The following is a 17,357-nucleotide window of genomic DNA, read 5'->3' as shown; positions in this document are numbered from 1 at the left end:
TATATAAAAATAAAAGTAGTGCCAACCCTAGCAAATTTCTCATTTCGTCCCAATTAACCGCAATTTTCGGGTAAATAGGGATTACACCTATTTTTGCATTTTTTGCTTAAACTGGAATGCTAGTTGCTTAATTTTAAATTAGACAACAAAGATGCCCCCAAGACTCAATCATTTTGATCCTGATATAGCATTATATACATCAACAACTACCTTAAAATTGCTCATAAAGTTGGAATTTGTCCCTAATCGCCCCATTTTACGGTATATCTGTTTCTTTGAGACTTTTTGGCGGGAACGCGAGGAGTGAAGTTGTGTGATTTGTTTTGTTTTGTCTATTTAGTATTTCTTCGGGTTTAAATGTGCAATAATGGTGGTTTATTAACTGTTTAATATCTGTGAAAGTGCACAAATGTGGGAAAATGAAACAAAGCCGCTGGACGTAACTTCTCGGGATCCTCCAAAAAGTCCACCGAAAAAATCTCAGTAAATGACCACCATTTTACTGAGATTATATTTTATCCCATATCATCTCATCTCATTTCATTTAATTTCATCCCAGTTGATTGATGTCTCAAATTAATCATCTTCATTTCATTTCACTTCATATTATCATTTTGCATAAAAGTATCCCATATTATATCATCTCATCTCATTTCAATTCATATCATGTCATTTTTCATATTATTAATCAACTTCATTTCATTTCATAGTATCATATTTCATAAAATAAAAAAATAATATAAAAGATTAGGCTGTATGGTACGACACCTTTGCCTTTCCATTTAGAAAAATAAAACTACTACTCTGTTTCTTTGAGTGTTGGACGTTTTTTGTTTTTATTTCTCGTGAAAAAGAAAAATGGTATTCGCTCATTTTAATATAGATTTTGTGATTTCGTATTAAATATTCAATAGTTTGTTGTATTTATCATTAATCTGTGAACAAGAATGTTTTTATAGAGATCATTGCAGTTCGATGTGCTGTGATGAAATGTCAAAATTTTCGTGGATTAGTGCCAGAGAAAATTCGATTTCATGAAAAATTGTGAATTAGACATAATCACGGATTACGACAAATTACTATTTTTTTTCTAGTGTTTTAATTCTATTTACCTAACAGTGCAACATTTATGTTTGATGATTGTGCACATTTCACACTGAAGGTAATTTAATTTCTTTTGTTGTGTGCTATTGTTAATAAAAGTTGTGGAAGCAGTGGGTCTTGTAAAGCTATTTTCAAATTTGACGATCAGTTTTATAAAATATTGTTTGTATTTACATTTGTATACGTATTTAAATAAAAGAGATCACATACTAATCGAATATCCTAAACACAAGCATTTTGCAGTGTTTTTGATTGATGCGGTAATAATATTCTAGCAGTTTCTAATCCAGCGGATTAAACTAGACATATGGAGTTAGTTTACTATATTCATTTTGCATTTTAATTGAATACCTCAGTATAATACTGACAATCCGTTTTTTTTGTATATTAAATTAAAATGTCAATTACTGTTTAATATTAGCCAGTCATTCAATAAACATATATAAAGATCTGGAGCTTGATTCATTAGAATTTGTCTTTCTTACTGACTTTGTTGCCAGCCCATTGCTGGACATAGTTTTTCACCAAGGTTCACTGTAATGACTGGTCCTGTGTTACTTCCATCTAACACACTTCCGTGACCTTCAATAGGTGGGTCCAAATTGGGAGACCTAGCCACACTGAGGATTCACATATGTGGTTGCTTGAAAACGTGGTTCTCTGTTCATGTTGAACTGTACCACATTGCTTGTTAGTAATGTATTCTTCTCTCTAATATAATAAACTCGCAATCCTCAGACCGTATCTGTTACTGTGGTTCTCCTCTGAGTCCCCTCATTCTTAATTTGATCTTCTAGCACAGGTCACTCTATTGATATTTTGGGTAATTTTGATACTTCTTATATAAATCATTTTGTGTGACCACATCCCTATCCAAACCGCCATTAATAATAAGAAATTAAGACAAAAACATATGTAAACATATGTTGTCATTTTTATTATATTATTATATACAATTTTTCGGGAATTTGCCCTTAGCATTTAAAGACTAGTTTGGAATTACAAACTTGTATACCTTTAATGATTAATTTCGATTTAGTATCCAGATGTATTATAGTACTTATTTATGTAATAATAATAATAATAATAATTTACTTATTTCTCTCTTAAATATCAACAGAAATTAACCTTATAATTTATTTCGTAGGCCTTTAAATAATAATTATTAAAGGATACACTCAGTATTAAAATCCCACAGGCATGGGTCAATTTTATGAATGGAAATATTAAAAAATAACTTCCACAATGCAGGAATAACATTATCCAATAAAAATCAAATAGAAAATTCCAAATTTACATAAATACTGTGGGTAAGGCCTAATAGTTAACCTATCCTATGACTTTTTTTCTTGAAGCAATGGATTCTGGTGCCATAAGTAGTAGATAACTATAAAATACAATTGAATACTATAACTTTATATATCAAGGTGTGGATAGCATTCATATTTTTAACCACTTAACATGAGGTAAGCTGTGATTGCATTGAGGAATTGTTGTTTGAGATGATTCAGTCATCTCCTTTTTACCATGGTCCTGTCTGCCACTGAAGTAGAGTTCATCCATACTATTTTGAACAGTGGTTAAACAGTGGTGGAACACAGCTTGTATTCCCAGGGCCTTTCTTGCTTTGTACCACTTGGCTTTGGAATTAATTTCCCTTGATTGTGTACTCTGACTGTTATGACATGTTCTTCAAATGAGGCTAGGGGCGAGTAGTTAGCGACTTGGCTGTGCCCTTAGCAAAACTGACATTCATCAGTCATACTGACACAGAAAAGCAATAACTCTGACTTCAAAACCAAATAAAAAAAGCTTATTCACTGATCCATGCAATAAGCAAAAAATAGGCTAATGCTGGATAAGTACAGTCTGAGCATCATGATAATAACATTATTAACAGACTGTTAAATTCTAACTAGAAATCATCCAAACTGATTTAGATGAGTTTTAGAAAACTAGAAAACAATTTTAATTATTATGTCTACATAATCACTGATCTTTAATCCACTGACACTATTTACACCCTCCATGGTGTTTCCCGAGTGCTATGACATGTCTTTCTTCAAACGAGGCTTGTGGATAGTATTAAGCGGTAGGCAGCGGCTTGGCTCTGCCCCTGGCATTGCTGAAGTCCATGGGCGACGGTAACCACTCACCATCAGGTGGGCCGTAAGCTCGTCTGCATACAAGGGCAATAAAAAAAAAACACATATGGAAGTGTGTAACATGGACATTGATTATATTAAGAGTACTGATTCCGTCAAGTATGTTACCAAATATATTAAGGATACTTCCTCATACAAAAAATTTTTTTGATGTAATTGGAAAATGTTTTAATAATAGAAGAAGCCTTATAGATAAGATCCTTAATGTACTCTTATCAAGTGTTACAATTATGCCAGAGTAACTTTCACCAGTACATAAATGTGAAGTAAGTAAATTGAGTTAGGAATTATTGAATTAATGGCTGTGGCCAAAAAAAGAAATGAGGATGGCCGGATGGTACTGAAGTAGTGATAAAGCCAAATGAAACTAGGGTCTCTCACGTGTATTTTTTGGAAATTAGCCAGACACAGTTATCAGTAAAACCCTCGAACACGGATCTGCTCAATTAAACAAATGCCATCGTGGCCCAAGGAATAAGACGTCCGGTGCATTCATATGTAGCGATGCACTAGTGTTCGAATCCCGCAGGCGGGTACCAATTTTTCTAATGAAATACTTAACAAATGTTCACGATTGACTTCCACGGTGAAGGAATAACATCGTGTAATAAAAATCAAACCCGCAATATTATAATTTGCGTAGTTACTGGTGGTAGGACCACTTGTGAGTCCGCACGGGTAGGTACCACCGCCCTATTTCTGCCGTGAAGCAGTAATTCGTTTCGGTTTGAAGGGTGGGGCAGCTGTTGTAACTATACTGAAACCTTAGAACTTATATCTCAAGGTGGGCGGCGCATTTACGTTGTAGATGTCTATGGGCTCCAGTAACCACTTAACACCAGGTGGACTGTGAGCTCGTCCACTCATCTAAGCAATAAAAAAAAAACAAAAATAATAATCAGTGTGTAACCAAAAATAATTCTTATCTTTAATCACACATTAACCTTCAATTGTGTCGAAAATAATGTGGGCGAAATTAGTGTCATAATGGTTTTTATGAATAAAATTACATTTTTGCTCAGGGTCCATAACGACTGGTGAGAAGTGGAGATGAGTACTCCACCGCCAGTGCAGCTGGAGGTCGAGGTTGGTGATGGCTCAATGGATGACGAGACCCCCGACATGATACCCGCCGACAGGTCAGTTGATACAAAATAATGTTTAATTTACGTTCACCAGTTAAAAATATAAAAAAATATGTTTTTGGTTATGAAATGGTCTCTAAACTTCTAAAGGGATTTGTTAAAAAAGGCTTCTCAGCAGATTCGGCCACATAAACTACATCCTATTTCGCTTGGAGGGAGATCCTTACACAGCAGTGGGATGAAATATAGTTCTATATTCTTTCCTAAGGCTCATACCATTTCCATTTTGAGGTTCATGAAAACTTGTGTTAAAGCGTAACAGACAGACAAAGTTACATTCGTATTAATAATATTAAATTATCTTATTTGCTATTGAACGTCTGACAGTATAAGTAAAGGTAAATTACTCATTAAATGTTGACATAGCATTTTTCAAGATTCGATTTTAATGAAACAAAGCCATGCTCTATCCCAGATTAACGAATGGGTATGTTTCATACATTTGGCGTTGATTACAATGTAGCCTAATCGTGTTGTAACTGGTATTGTATAGAATTTTGTTTAGATTTAATTTGTTCACTATTCAATTTTATATTCCTAGCTGACCCGGCAGAATTCGTAGTGCCTCGAATCGATAAATAAAAGACCTAAACTATTGTATAAAATATACTTAAAACAAACAAAAGACACATCAAAGCTTCGATCAACAATTGTAACTAGATAAAGCTTCGATCAACAATAGTAACTAGATTTCGGGACGGTGCAGAAAATCCGTCTCGTCAAATAACAGCTCACTTGAAATGTGAGCTCTTATTTTGTTTAGTTCACTTCAAACACAGCCAATGTCAACCCGTCTCACAATACCGCAGTGTGTATTCAAAAGTTGTAAAAATAATGCCCGAAAAAGCAATTTAACGGCCGGAGTATCTTACTTTCGGTAAGTACATGAAGTATAAACTATATTTTAAGCTTTAAACTTATAAATAATATTAAATTTTGAACAAAATTACCGATTTTTAACCACCGCTACAAATGTTGGCCAAGGCTCGGCCAACACATGGACAAACTTTTGCTTAACAGAACAGTAAATGCATGGAGTTGATTTGTGTTGTAATAATTTTTTTAAATTTGTTAGCAGTACTTCAAAATTAGTTGGTTAAAATTGGTTAATGCTGCTTTTGTGTCTGTTTGTTGGACTCTCATTAGATACTTAGCTTTCCATTTTTATTTTAGCTTTCCTAGCAATCACGTGTGCAGATTGGATCTCGATTGTCGCCAGAGAAACAAGAGATGACTTTTATAAGCCAGCTAAGATCTCCACTTATTGACACTGGACATCTTTGCCTTCCGTGCTCACGGCTACTGAAACGTGGCCGAAACATTGTAATAAAAATACCGCGCTTGAAACCGTTTAAACGTTGTTTTATTAAGTGCACTGGTCGCGAAAACTTAAAAATATACTATAAAAATATATATTACACAAAAACGTAACGCTAATAAAATAATAAGTAATGTATAGATACTAACAAACATACATTTCCAAAACATTTTTACTGGTGGTAGGACCTTTTGTGAGTCCGCGCGGGTGGGTACCACCACCCTGCCTATTTCTGCCGTGAAGCAGTAATGCGTTTCGGTTTGAAGGGTGGGGCAGCCGTTGTAACTATACTTGAGACCTTAGAACTTGTATCTCAAGGTGGGTGGCGCATTTACGTTGTGGATGTCTATGGGCTCCAGTAACCACTTAACACCAGGTGGGCTGTGAGCTCGTCCACCCACCTAAGCAATAAAAAAAAAAAAAAAAAAAAAGTAAACAACTAAACTTTTACTTTAATTCATTAATAAATTAAATTAGTGTTCAACGCGACTCCCTGACCTCCTGTATTAAATAGAAATCGGCATTTCAAGAAGCAAAAATACTTTATTTGTTGCAATTTAAGATTGATTTAACATTAAAAGTTCTTTAACATATGTCTTTTTATTGGTAAGTGACAGGAGTAATTTATTGCTTTGCTAATTTTATGTGACGAATGATCGTAAGTATTAGATAATGTTTTGGAGATTTGTGACTTTATTACTAGGTGCCATAGTTGTAATTAGTTTGAACGTAAAAGTGTTTCAAAACTTTTTTCTCTGTTTGTTAGTAAATGAATGTAGCTATTTAAGTGTATATTCACGCGGACAGCTTTTGCTTTAATTTTGTACGTGTCCCTTTATCTAGTTACTATTGTTGATCGAAGAGATAAAGGGACACGTACGAAATCGAAGCAAAAACTGTCCGCGTGAATATACACATACATAGCTATGTTGGTTTACAACAAACGGAGAAAAAAGTTTTGAAACACTTAAGTTCAAACTAATTACAACTATGCCACCTAGTAATAAAGTTCTAAATCTCCAAAACATTATCTAATACTTACGATCATTCGTCACAAAGCAATAAATTACTCCTGCCACTTACAAATGAAAAGGCATACGTTAAACAACCTTTAATGTTAAATTAACCTTATGCGCCAACAAATAAAGAAATTTTTCCCGTTATAGCTTTGAGAACTAACATCGTTTTGTTTTATTTATTTTTGATTCTTGAAATTTCAATTTCTATTTACTACAGGAGGTAAGGGAGTCGCGTTCAACACTAAAATAATTTATTATATGAATAAAAGTAAAAGTTTAGTTGTTTACTTTTTATGTTTTGAAGATTTATGTTTGTTAGTATCTATACATTACTTATTATTTTATTAGGGTTGCGTTTTGTGTAATAGATATTTTTATAGTATATTTTTATGTTTTCGCGACTAGTACATATAATAAAACAACGTTTAAACGGTTTTAAGCGCGATATTTTTATTACAACGCTTCGGCCACGTTTCAGTAGCCGTGAACACGGAAGGTAAAGATGTCCAGTGTCAATGAGTGGAGTTCTTAGCTGGCTTATAAAAGTAATCTCTTCTTTCTCTGGCGACAATCGAGATCCATTCTGCACACGTGATTGCTAGGAAAGCTAAAATAAAAAGGAAAGCTAAGTATCCAATGAGAATCCAACAAACAGACACAAAAGCAGAATTAACCAATTTTAACTAAGCAATTTTTAAGTACTGCTAACAAATTTAAAAAAATTATTACAACACAAATCAACTCCATGCATTTACTGTTCTGTTAAGCAAAAGTTTGTCCATGTGCTGGCCGAGCCTTGGCCAACATTTGTAGCGGTGGTTAAAAATCGGTAATTTTGTTAAAAATTTAATATTATTTATAAGTTTAAAGCTTAAAATATAGTTTATACTTCATGTACTTACCGAAAGTAAGATACTCCGGCCGTTAAATTGCTTTTTCGGGCATTTTTTGCAACTTTTGAATACACACTGCGGCATTGTGAGACGGGTTGACATTGGCTGTCTGAAGTGAACTAAACAAAATAAGAGCTCACATTTCAAGTGCGCTGTTATTTAACGAGACGGATTTTTGCACCGACCCGAAATCTATAGGCTTAGTGCGAGTTTCAAAAATCGAATCGAATGACTCGCATCGAGTGTACGCTCTTCACGGTGAAACGTGCGGAGCTCTGAGTGCGAGTTAGTCGATTTGCAGGACGTTTATTCATCTTGAAAAGCGATATTTTTTTCTTTTATATTGGTAGCACGCAAGGTTTGTTTTTAAGGCGTTTAATTGAAATTCCAAGCTTTCTAACGATATTTATAATTAGTCGGGTAATGGGTAATGTACCTGTACTTAGTGAGAGTTTTTTTAATTACTCAATCGATGTTAATGTTATGTTTAATTTGTGTGAGGTTGTATCAGTGCCACCTAGTGGTAAACTTATGAATCCCATTTTGTGGGAGAGAGAAAGTTTGTTTATGTTGCTGTCTCATGTATCGAATAGCTTTACCAAAGTGAGCCTCTCGATTATTGTATGTGCGAGTGCGAGTTACAAATTAATGGATTTTGAGAGTATTTCTTCACTTTCAAGCAAGTTAAGTAGTCACTAAAAATTTTGCCGTGAAACCAATACAATATCAAGATTTTTTTCTTTCGTTTTTCATAATAATATTGTTTTTTAAGGTTTTATCTATTCTAATGGTTTATACATATATATTTTTTCGGTTAGAAAATTTTATAGACGTCTAGGTAGTTGTAAATATATATTAATTCTTTGCTTTTTCATTTAATTCTTATTAAATCATTGCTTTTTTTTAAAGAGTTGTTTGATGAGAGAGAGAGAGTGAGATAGTTTTTTTTTTTTTTATTACTTAGATGGATGGACGAGCTCACAGCCCACCTGATGTTATGTGGTTACTGGAGCCCATAGACATCTACAACGTAAATGCGCCACCCACCTCGAGATATAAGTTCTAAAGTCTCAGTATAGTTACAACGGCTACCCCACCCTTCGAACCGAAACGCATTACTGCTTCACGGCGGAAATAGGCGGGGTAGTGGTACCTACCCGTGTGGAATCCCAAGAGGTCCTACCACCAGTGAAAGAGTATTCTTTATTGTACACAAAATGAATAAATATTGTGAAACATTCTTTCTTAGTTTTATCGCTAAGTGATCTCTTCCAGACAACCATTAGATGGGCAAGAATAACTTCGAAATTAATTGCACACTGTGTACCTATCTATTATAGAAATATATACACACACGCACATGCACACGCGCGCATACACACGCGCGCACACACACACACACGCGCGCTCAATATACATATTTACAGGTACATACGTACAGATTTATATTTATAAATTATATAGAAATTTGAACAATGTAATAATAATTTTGCTTCTTTACACATTTATAAATAAGGATGGATGCTCGTAATAATTTTAGTATATTTGGGCCACCTAATGAAGATCATCAACACTATTACCGTAAATACAATCATTTTATAAACGTTCAACGGGTAAATGATTAAACCTATATAAAACATAATTTCTTTAATTAAAAAAAGCAGAAATAATTACCTATTCCAAGATTAATTATGTTAAGTATGTCTAAATATGTAATTACAATTAAATAAATTCTATAATAAACTTCTAATTCTAATACTTCTATTAAAGTTACTAAAAAAATATGTTTATGCTGGGCAGTTTTCGTGTATTTTAAAGGTTACGCCATTACGGCAAAGTTTTTTTTACGAAATTGCACCCTTAGAATGGAAGTGGTATAACTAAAAAATTTAAGATTAGTTTTATATTTCAAAACACTTATGTATTATTATTAAGAACCTACATTTTAAGTAATACGTGAAGCAAAAATGTTGTACTTCTTTTTACGAAAATTGCGCGGACGGAGAAGTATGAAATTTCCCACACTTATAGAGAATATAGAGAAGTAGTGCAGATTGCTAATATTTTTTTTTAATTGTGCTTAAACAATAAAAATATAAACTAAATCAATAAAAAAACCTTACACACATTACCATGTATTTGACACACACACACACACATGCATTTATACTTTTTTTGTTTATTGATTTATCAATTTGTGGTCAAATTGAGAATAGATTAATATTTTTTGTCTTTAATATTATTTTTCTATAATGTAGCCTTGGCGACATAGAGCAATGATTATTATAGAAATGATGATAATAGAAAGGTGACAATAGAACTATAATAATGTTCATACTTAAAATTTAAATAAATTATGGTCAAATTTCGACCACTGGACTACCATTAGTAGATAATAATAAAATCATTTATTGCCTTTCACACATATTTAGATTATTACAGGCAGCCTACAAGGAAACAACAAAAAAACAAAACACTATTATTCATTATCACTATTCATTTCTGGCAAGCAGCTCAACATTTGCACTTGTATATTATTAATAGGAATTTTATTAAGAATATTGACAATTTATGAGGAATTTGACTAGTACGGATTAGTTATAGATATATGTAGTTACATATTGTAAATTAAATTAGTTTTATAAGTGCAATAAAAAATAATTTAAATGATAAAATGATAAAGCCATACCTTTTTCCAATGTGACGATTAGAGGGTATCCTATTATTCTTTTCTATATTATTCTATCAGCTTATAAAATTAAACAGTCTCTTTTAGTCTAGAAAAGGACAAAATACTCTTTCTGTCTTTTTCAAATAAAATGGCATGCCTTAAAGTGTTTAAACCGAAAAACTAAAAAAATACAATTATTGTATTACAATATTGAAGTTTACCAGAAACTACGAATTTTAGGTTGAGCCACTTTAATTCTAAAGGTACAAAATAGTATTGAACACGTGACATTACCCGAATAATTTTGAAAGTAGTTGGTTCCCATTAAAATGCTGTTAAAATGCGTTGTATTTCATTTAGACGGTCCAATGCCAAAACATCACGTGCTACCAATATACGAGAAATGATATTATTGCTGCTCTCGGTGAATAAACGCCCTGCGAAGCGAGTAGCATATCTCAACTCACACTCACAATTCTTCATTTTTCACCGTATAGAACGTAAACTCGATTTGATTTTGATTTATTCATTTACAATTGAACAACTAGGAAAAAAAGATGAAAAGACATTTTGGAGGGACCGCGAGGAGCTAAATTGTGTGAATTGTTTTATTTTGTCTATTTAATGTTTCTTAGTTAATGCGTATTTAATATTTCTTCGTGTATAAGTGTAATTTTGAGACCGTCCTGGCCTAAAGGTTAAGGCGTCCGGTGTATTCGTATCTTGCAATGCACCGGTGTTCTAATCCCGCCAGCGGGTATCAATTTTTCTAATGAAATACGTACTTATCAAATGTTTACGATTGACTTTCACTGTAAAGGAATAGCATCATGTAAAAAAAATCAAACCCGCAAAATTAATTTGCGTAATTACTGGTGGTAGGACGTCTTGTGAGTCCGCACGGGTAGGTATCACCACCCTGCCTATTTTTGCCGTGAAGCAGTAATGCGTTTCGGTTTGAAGGGTGGGACAACCGTTGTAACTATACTGAGACCTTAGAACTAATATTTCAAGGTGGGAGGCGGCATTTGCGTTGTAGATGTCTATGGGCTCCGGTAACCACTTAAGATTAGGTGGGCCGGGAGCTCGTCCACCCATCTATACAATAACAAAGTAACGTGGGTTTATTAACTGTTTAGTATCTGTGAAAGTGCGAAAATTTAAAAAATTAAACAAAACCGCTGGACGTAGCTTCTCGAAGTCTTCGAAAAGGTCCACTGAAAAAAATCTCAGTATATAATCAGCATTTTGCAGAGATTATATTTTATCCCATATTATCTGATCTCATTTCATTTCATTCCATGCCAATTGATTAATGCTTCAAATTAATCAAATCCATTTCACTCCATATTATCATTTTTCATAAAAAAAGATTAGGCTTTATGGCATGATACTTTTGCCTCTCTAGTTGGAAAAATAGAACTACTAAAGAAATACTCGATCGAAACGTTAAAACCCACTAATTTGTAACACGCACTCGCACAAATGTCATTCGTAGTACTCATTTCGGTAAAATTACTCGGTTACGAGATCACAACGTTAATATGAACTCGCACTCACAAAATAACACCGAGTACGTTTGCCGCTAGGGGCGCTGTTCCAATTGCATACAAATTTGAGCAAACTGGCTCGCTAGTGAGAACGTTACAAAACTCGCACTAAGCACACTAGTTAGTATTGTTGATCGAAGCATCAAAGAAAAAACAAAATTGTTATTTTTATTTAATTCCGAGCATTTTCATATTTATCTACCTTTTAAACCTTCTCTGGACTTCCACAAATAATTCAAGACCAAAATTAGCCAAATCGGTCCAGCCTTTCTCGAGTTTTAGTGAGACTAACGAACAGCAATTCATTTTTATTATATCGACAGGTGAAAGACTATTTGGTTTAAGCGACGTTTTGGAAAAATTACAGAAGACCCAACTAAAGTTTAAAATTTGGAAAAATATTAACAAAAAAACTTCTTCATTCGAATAGAGAAAACATAATTGAAGTTCAATTAAAAATATCGAACTGTTGATGCTACCAAATAATATGGACTTTTAATCACAAAAAAAATGTATATCGCGTATTAAGCGAAATGTCGCTTAAACCAAATAGCCTTTCACCCCTCGATATAATAATATAACTAGTCAGGTCATAAGTATTGTCACACAGTAAAAACTTTTCTTTTAGAATGCTGGCCACAAAAAAGTTTATTGAATTCGAATTTCGAATTGTTCATGAAAATAAAAATGTATACTTTTAGAATTTTACTCATTTTTAAATATGGAGTGGACGCTTAAAGAAGACCGTGTTGCAGTTATTGCGTTGCATCGTTGCGGTTACGCGCCAATTCAAATTTTTAACATACTCAAAAATTTGAATATAACCAAAAGATTCGTTTATCGTACCATCAAACGATACAATGAAGACTCTAGTGTAGATGACAGGTCAAGAAGTGGTCGCCCTCGGTCTGTTAGGATTCCAGCAGTGATAAAAGCTGTGAAGGCGCGAATTCAAAGAAATCCCAAACGTAAGCAGAAACTATTGGCCCTTCAGATGGGGTTAAGCAGAACCACGGTGAAAAGGGTGTTAAATGAAGACTTAGGGCTTCGGGCATATCGAAGAAAAATAGGACATCGTTTGAATGCTCGTCTAATGGACCTGAGACTGAAGAGATGCCGCGCTTTGTTGAAGCGGTACGCGGGAAAAAAATATCGGGAAATTCTTTTTTCGGATGAAAAAATTTTTACCGTAGAAGAGAGCTACAACAAACAAAATGATAAGGTGCACGCACACAGTAGTGAAGAAGCGAGCAACCGTATTCCGCGTGTCCAACGAGGTCATTTTCCATCCTCGCTCATGGTATGGTTGGGAGTTTCTTATTGGGGCTTAAAAGAGGTACATTTTTGTGAGAAAGGTGTAAAAACGAATGCAGTTGTGTATCAAAATACAGTCCTGACGAACCTTGTGGAACCTGTTTCTCATACCATGTTCAATAACAGGCACTGGGTATTCCAACAAGATTCGGCGCCAGCTCACAGAGCGAAGAGCACACAAGACTGGCTGGCGGCGCGTGAATTCGACTTCATCTGGCACGAAGACTGGCCCTCCTCCAGTCCAGATTTGAATCCGTTAGATTACAAGATATGGCAACACTTGGAGGAAAAGGCGTGCTCAAAGCCTCATCCCAATTTGGAGTCACTCAAGACATCCTTGATTAAGGCAGCCGCCGATATTGACATGGACCTCGTTCGTGCTGCGATAGACGACTGGCCGCGCAGATTGAAGGCCTGTATTCAAAATCACGGAGGTCATTTTGAATAAACTTTAGTGTCATAAGAATCTATGTTTGTTAAGTTCATTTTGGTATATGAATGGTTACATAATGAATAAACTTGTTTCAATTATTTTACATTAAACATGTGACAGAATTTATGACCTGACTAGGTATAATAGATATTAATAAAAGAGCGTTTTTGTTTTATGCACAATTCAAAATATCCAATCCATCCAATCCATAAACTCAGCAAGTATAATTTTCAATATTGATAATAAGAGTTCGAATATAAATTTTCCAAACAATATTGATTTTCTGCATAGTTATTTCCCTGTTTTCTTGAGGTCTCGACCTCTTTGACTACGGTTTTTAAAATAACTGGTTTTTTATTGTCTTTGTATTCTTTTTGAAGTTTCGGATGCTTTCCAAACCGCGAGGTTAACCCGTAACAGTAATTTTTAATAGATATACAAATAATGAAGGAACGCATTTTTAACTATGGACGATTAAGACTCCCAAATACCTAAGAAAATACTGGTCAATTAAAAAGAAAAAATTATCTGGTCATAGAAGCATTATTTTTTGAAAACGTTAATTTTCTTGTAGAAGATCCCAACATACAAAACATACATCATTCTAATTAAACCGCAACCATAGTTTTGTGCACGGTAATCTCTTCAATGACACAAACGGCTCTATTTAACAAAGGTTTAATTCATAGAAAGAGAGGACAGTTCAGTTCATAGCACGATTTTTCTTGTCCCACATATGCTGATGGTCATGAGAGACCATTTCAGCGTAGCCTTAACTAGTAGGTGAGTTCACCGGGCTCAAACCTGACGTCGTTGCTAACACTAACCTTAGCAAGAGCAGTGCTTCGCAGAATCTACCGCCGGAACGGAAACGCGACCCACTGAGAAGATCCAGCGAGAAACTCAGTGGGCTGTGTCTGTGGGTTAATTTACTCGCCGAGCCCTTCGTCGCAAGCGACGGGTTCGACAAAAACGATGACCGGAACTCATAGGACACTTGATAGGTCTATATTCATCTCTCGATCCGCTAACCGCTTAAATTTTCTAAACTATGAATTAAACCAATAGTAGATTTTTTGCAATATCGACCGTCTCTGGCAGGCTATCAACTAGTACGCGTAATGATAATTTCACGTAAAGTTCAATGACCTGATTACAAAGTGATACATCTAACACCTGTTTAAAATCAAATGTTCATAATTTAAGATATGATAAGCGAGAAGATAATTTAATTACTTAGTAGGTATTGTGTTTTTCTTTTTAAATTTCCGTCGTCTAATCTGCCGTGCGCTCAGTTTGGAGGGTAGGACAGCGAACATTACAATAATGAATATACGAACCTACAATATAACTCGTCTGTAACGAGTTATTATCATACGGCAAGGCCCTTAAAAAAACCTGTTCACCCATTAAATTCGTGCAATTAAATGAACAAAAAAAAACAAATATAATCAAAGTTGAATACCATTTCGTGAATAACAAACATTATCTTATTTTTAAACAAACTATAGGGAATCACGACTTTTATTGTCATTATCTTACCATTTGGTTACTGACCTCGTCGACAACTACGCGTAAAAGTATGAAATCGAAAATATCCTATGTCTATAAACTATTGAGTATTGAAAGAAGTGCGCGTGCGCGTTTGGGATGGTGTGACCATGTGATGAGACGAAATGACAATGAGGTTGTTCAGCGGGTTTTAACTATGAATGTGCAAAGCTTTAGAGGAAGAGGTAGACCTAAGAAGAAATGGATGGATTGCGTGAAAGACGATATGTGTAAGAGGGGAGTGAGCGAAGAAATGATATATGATGTAGCGCGAGCGAGGAGGGCAGGCGAAAACATGTTGCGCCGACTCCAGGTGACTGGGAGAAGGGCAGGAGAATGATGATGATATTTTAAACTATATTGACTATATTCGAATGATTTCTGCGTGGCCTTGAAATATTACACCAAACACATAGATACATACATGGTTCTATTTAAAATGATACTGTCACTCTTCACCCCTGTGTATAAATTTTACGCTAAGGCACAGCGTGTTGATTTGAAATTCTTAAAAGGATGAATTGCAGCGTTTTTATACATTTTTGTACTTTTTTAATATATACTGAAATTTTACATGCTATTTAACAATATTAGCATTTTGTCATCCATAAAAAAGTCAAATTGGACGTTTCAGCTAACACTATCTCGTTATTTCGATGCTTTTAAGTTGTTGATGCTTTGTTTTTCAAATAAATAATTAACGAACCGATAATAACTCTTATCAGTTTCAAATCGTAGGTTTATTGCCATCTTCATTATACGAACCAAGCGCTTGGTACTAATTTATCTATGTTTTAGATCACAGATTATGCAGTTTAAAGCTTACCAACATTGTTTGTGAAGATTACTCAGAAAACTATGCTCACGACCCATACCTAAGTTTTATCAGTCATATTGATTTTTATGCTTCCGTCTTATCGTATTTTTCAAGACTATCCAAACGGTTACAGTTTACTGCAGACAATTCTTGTGTGTAAACAAGACTTATTACCCCAATATTTCTTTTGCTTACAATATATGCTTTCTAAAAAAACACAATGTTATTTTATTAAAGTCTTTTTTTTTCTTCCGTGAAATATGTTGCTTAAAGAGTTATTAAAAGCTATATGCTGTAAAGAGAAAAAATGGGATGCAGATGAATTGCGATTTGGACAAGAGATCCTAAAGTAAGAAAACAAGATTTTTTAATTAGTGCTAAATAAATTATAATTTTATTGATAACATATAATTGATTTTAATTATGACATTATACAGCTTTTGAGATCATCATTAAGACCATGAATTTGTGATTTTATCGTCTAGATTAATTAAACTGATTTTATCATTTACACAACACCAAATAAGGTGTAGTTTTTTGTATTTTTCTTGGAGTTTCGACTATAATTAAGACCTAATATTTATTGAAATGTTGTTCTAAAAAGGTCTCATAAATCGAATACATTAGAGCCAAATACAATTAGCAATATTTATCTCTAATGTCGAAAATTACTAACCGCCGTGAAAATGTGGTAGTTTTTTTTTCCTTTGGTATTTGTATTAGTGATCGTTCGATAAGTAAATGCCTCGAACCTGTACCTTAGGTTCAAGGCATTTATCATTATATATTCAGCATTATATGAAATGTTTTATCGAATGCTCTTGGTTCGTAGTCCCTTAATGATTCTACAATGCCACCGCCCATTAAACCTCTAGCTTATCTGACAGCATAAGTAATAACAAATAAAATTTCAGTCTCTATTGTTAAATACCAGTTCAAGATACGTATCTGTGGCCTGAGCTAAAAAAATATGTCCGCGGTACGGTACGGACCACCACTGTAACCATTAATGTTATTTATGCATCTCAATATCAGCTGATCTGGTATCATTAGCAATAAATAAATGAATCGAGTTTCATAGACCATTTGAATGGTCTGTGTGCTTAGTGCGAGTTTTTTAACGTTCTCGATAGCGTAAAAGTTAATTCAAAAATTGTATGCAATTGGAACAGCGCCCCCAGCGGTAAACGTAGGCAAACGTTCCAACTGCATACAAATTTGAATTAACTTTTACGCTATCGAGAACGTTAAAAAACTCGCACTAAGCACACTGGTCTGATGGTATGGTCCGATTTAAAAAATATACATATTTGTACACATTTAGTGTCGTCCCTGGTACCATAGTAGATATATCATGCGAGTCGGGATCGTTGACGA

The 17,357-nt window shown here is 34.2% G+C and overlaps 1 protein-coding gene and 1 long non-coding RNA gene across 3 annotated transcripts in view; both read left to right on the top strand.

Annotated features, from left to right (window-relative positions):
• The first annotated feature begins 771 nt into the window (after window positions 1-771).
• The window catches only part of Ubr1 (Ubr1 ubiquitin ligase), a 55,724-nt gene continuing 39,138 nt past the window's right edge, over window positions 772-17,357 (top strand). Inside the window, exons 1-2 of one of the 2 annotated variants that reach the window (XM_089739971.1) lie at window positions 772-1,162; window positions 4,292-4,408. In XM_089739971.1, coding sequence (XP_089596097.1) covers window positions 4,320-4,408 — 89 coding nt within the window. In that variant the 5' untranslated portion in view covers window positions 772-1,162; window positions 4,292-4,319. The remainder of the gene's footprint in view (window positions 1,163-4,291; window positions 4,409-17,357) is intronic. The other variant, XM_089739970.1, reaches the window with a different exon arrangement.
• Window positions 5,077-5,770, top strand: LOC149499591 (uncharacterized). Its single transcript, XR_016325670.1, has 2 exons — window positions 5,077-5,291; window positions 5,588-5,770. It is a non-coding gene; the product is annotated as an uncharacterized LOC149499591 (long non-coding RNA).

The sequence above is a fragment of the Bombyx mandarina genome, chromosome A1 (genome assembly GCF_030267445.1).
Source record: "Bombyx mandarina strain Sakado chromosome A1, ASM3026744v2".
Lineage (NCBI taxonomy): Eukaryota > Metazoa > Arthropoda > Insecta > Lepidoptera > Bombycidae > Bombyx > Bombyx mandarina.
The sequence above is the reverse complement of the archived record's forward strand: the minus strand, read 5'-3'. Positions and strand labels throughout refer to the sequence as shown.